General features: G+C 37.6%; 1 protein-coding gene across 1 annotated transcript; it reads right to left on the bottom strand.

Annotated features, from left to right (window-relative positions):
- Positions 1 to 907: 907 nt before the first annotated feature.
- Positions 908 to 2,708, bottom strand: LOC109243193 (vinorine synthase-like). Its single transcript, XM_019410105.1, has one exon. It carries the CDS (start codon positions 2,417 to 2,419, stop codon positions 1,079 to 1,081), a length of 1,341 nt encoding a protein of 446 aa, XP_019265650.1. The 5' UTR covers positions 2,420 to 2,708; the 3' UTR covers positions 908 to 1,078.
- Between the last annotated feature and the right edge of the window lie 474 nt (positions 2,709 to 3,182).

Here is a 3,182-nt window from a genome sequence, read left to right as displayed (position 1 = left end):
ATTAATTACTTATGGGGTTTGAGCAATATTTTGATTCTTAATTTGATCATCTATTGTATTTGTATATAGGTAAAAATAGCACGGACTAGTCCGTTTTCGAACTAGTCATTCAAAAATAGCCAGCGTTTGCAAAGTCATTGAAAAATAGCCACTATTTTATGCAACACGGAAAGTTCCAGCATAATATAGTGGAGATCGGTGCACATGTGTATGAATTTCCAGCATATTATGCTGAAACTCCAACACGTGGAAAGTCCCGACATAACATACTGGAGATTGGAGCGCCTATGTATGAACTTTCAGCATATTATACTGGACCAATATATTATACTGGAAGTTCAATATACTATACTGGAGTATACTGGTTAACGTAAATAGTCGGATCCGTTAATGGGATGAAATAAGAACCATGTTTGATTTTTTGTCGCAAAGACCACGTGTCCTAGTAAAAAAAGCCACCTCATTAAATGAAAGACCGATTCATTCTGCCGTTAGACGCGAGGGTATTTTATTAATAAAATTAACGTGAGATATATTGTTGGACTGATAGATGAATGGAGAATATTTATAAACCATTTATCAAACGATAGGGGTAGTTTAGACTATTTTAAGTATAAAAAAGGAGCGCTAAACTGCTAGGTATGGCCTTGAAACATCCAAAGTGTGGCCCACGTGATTAGGAAATGGCAGCTTTAAATGCTGCAGTGAATGGGTGGCGTAAGACATTCAGGTGGGTCCCTGCAATTTTAGCAAACTTATCCTGCGTGTACAAGTGCTACAGCTAGGATGTATAATAAATATCTTTAAAGCAGGTAAGGTATGAAATTCCAAAACTATTCTTATAGTGAAACAGGCATGTTACGGAGAGCTGTTAAACTCTCACTTATAGAATAAGAGAAAGAGAATATGCATAAGGATACTATATTGGTCTATTATCAATATAATTGGACACAAAAAAACTTCTCAGTTATATTACGCAAGAAACAAATACAAAGCACACACGATTTTTGTTCAAAAGAAACAACAAAGGAACAAAAGCAATAACAATTAATTAAAGTGGATGCAACAAGCTCTTCAATTATTTTGCAGATCCAAATGCTAGCAGCTCTAGCTCATGTTCAAAAACTGACATAACGTCTTTGTTCTTCAAGCATATCCATGCGTCTATTCCACCACTATCTCTTGAATCCATCAATAAAACTTGATTTCTCGTAGCCATTTGAATTAGACTAAACCATGAAGGTTTTCCCCAGCCAAAATCAACATCATAAAATTGGTAGCCGCACACACTACTAATTTGCATCGCTATTTCGCCTCTGAAATGCGCTTCAGTTAGCTCCAAGAAGTCATGTGGAATGGCCAAAATTGCCTCCTCTCGATTTCGTTTATCTACATATTTGGAACTCAATTCTGATAATGATTTTCTAATACAAGTGACCAAGGTGGACAAGTCAGACCCATCCTTGTCACCTTTACATGCTGTGGCGATTGCAATAGCATTTCCTACACAATGGTTTGGCAATGGAGGGACAAACCGCTTTCGTATATTTACTTGGTGCGCAAGCTTTGATGACCTTGTCTCAGTCCCTGAAGCAGCCATGGCACTTTTCCAAATCACAGCTGATACTACTTCGACCCGTGTGGGAACATGTACATCGTCGCTCATGGCCTTAGCCTTGAGCGAGGCTATAGTTGAAGCATTAAAGGCAAACAATTTAGTGACATATTGCTCGTTATAAAAGAACTTGGTAAAGTCAAACTGAAACTTAGGCGCGTTTAAAACATAGGGAATAGGTGGTGGTAAGAATTTTGCAGTTGCGACGAATTCTGGTAGTAGCACACAATCGGCGCTATCTCGAGTAGTTATTGCCCAAGCATTGGCAAGGGTGCACAACGTAGCTCCATCAGCAACTTTGTGAAAAGCACACATACCAATAGCCATACCTCCACACTTGAAAAAGGTGACTTGAACAAGTAAAGGAATACAAGAATAATGTAATACTGAGCTACCTTCAACACTAGGGAGGAAATGTTTAGTTACGTCAAAATTTCTATGAATATCTTCAAACTGATAATTATGAGCAAAAGCCTCGTAAAAAGGTACCCCATCGTCGTTGCACTCAATTAAGTAGCCCTTAATTCGACCAGCAAAAGGGTAAAAACGTGCAAGTGTTTCAGACAAAGATTTCTTCAAAAGAAGTAATCTTGATGAATTGGCTGCCCTTGCTTCCTCATAGGAATAGGATTCATCGCTGCCAGTCGAATGAGAAGGAGGAGGAGGATAAAATAAAGCTAAGGGAGCAAATACAGGTATTGCCATTTGATCCAAATAAGAAAATCCAAAGCATTTAAGGTGATCAGGAGTGGGAGAAGTAGGTCGAATGAGCTCCATTGAAACTATCTCAATCTTTCTTTCCATGCCTAACTTTAGTTTGGCTACTTTTGTCTTTGGTTGTTGCGCTCCAATTATATATATAGTGATGTATCAAGTATGTGTTTTGCCCTCTCATCTATTATCACCTTGCAGTCTATGGTAGATGGGGTGCCATATGATATTCTAGCTTTTATTTTTATAATAAGTACTCCCGTTTCAGTTTATGTAAACCTATTTTCTTTTCGGCCCGTTACAAAAAGAATGACTCCTTTCTAAATTTGGAAACAATTAGCTTAAACTTAATGAGAAGCTTTTATAACCACACAAATACTCTGGGCCCCTTTTTAACTTGTTTAGGATCACAAATTCCAAAAGTCTTTGTTTTTTCTTAAACTCCGTGCCCAGTCAAACAGGTTCACATAAATTGGAACGGAAGGCGTATCATGTATTAATTGCTCGAATGAGTTGTAAACGGTTGTCTTATTCTTAAGTTGATCCTGGATAGTCACCGAGAGATGTGATTTGGATATGTCGATCTACTAGTTTAATCTTTCTGATCATCAAGCTGATTAATTAATAATACTAGTAAACGAGCTAGCACGACTGTCACGAAAGATAAAACAATTAAAATAGCATATTCAGAATTCTCTATGGGCCACCTTTCTCAGAGCCAAATATTGCAAAAGATCTCATCCGGTGCAGAGGCGAAATTAGGATTTTAAGTGTATGAGTTCTAAATTACAAATACAGGGTCTCGGAAAAAGTCACTGGATTTTCTTCCACTGTAGCTCTACTGTAGACATATGAA

This window comes from Nicotiana attenuata, unplaced genomic scaffold, assembly GCF_001879085.1.
Source record: "Nicotiana attenuata strain UT unplaced genomic scaffold, NIATTr2, whole genome shotgun sequence".
In the NCBI taxonomy this organism is placed as follows: domain Eukaryota; kingdom Viridiplantae; phylum Streptophyta; class Magnoliopsida; order Solanales; family Solanaceae; genus Nicotiana; species Nicotiana attenuata.
This window is presented reverse-complemented; position numbering and strand designations above follow the sequence as displayed.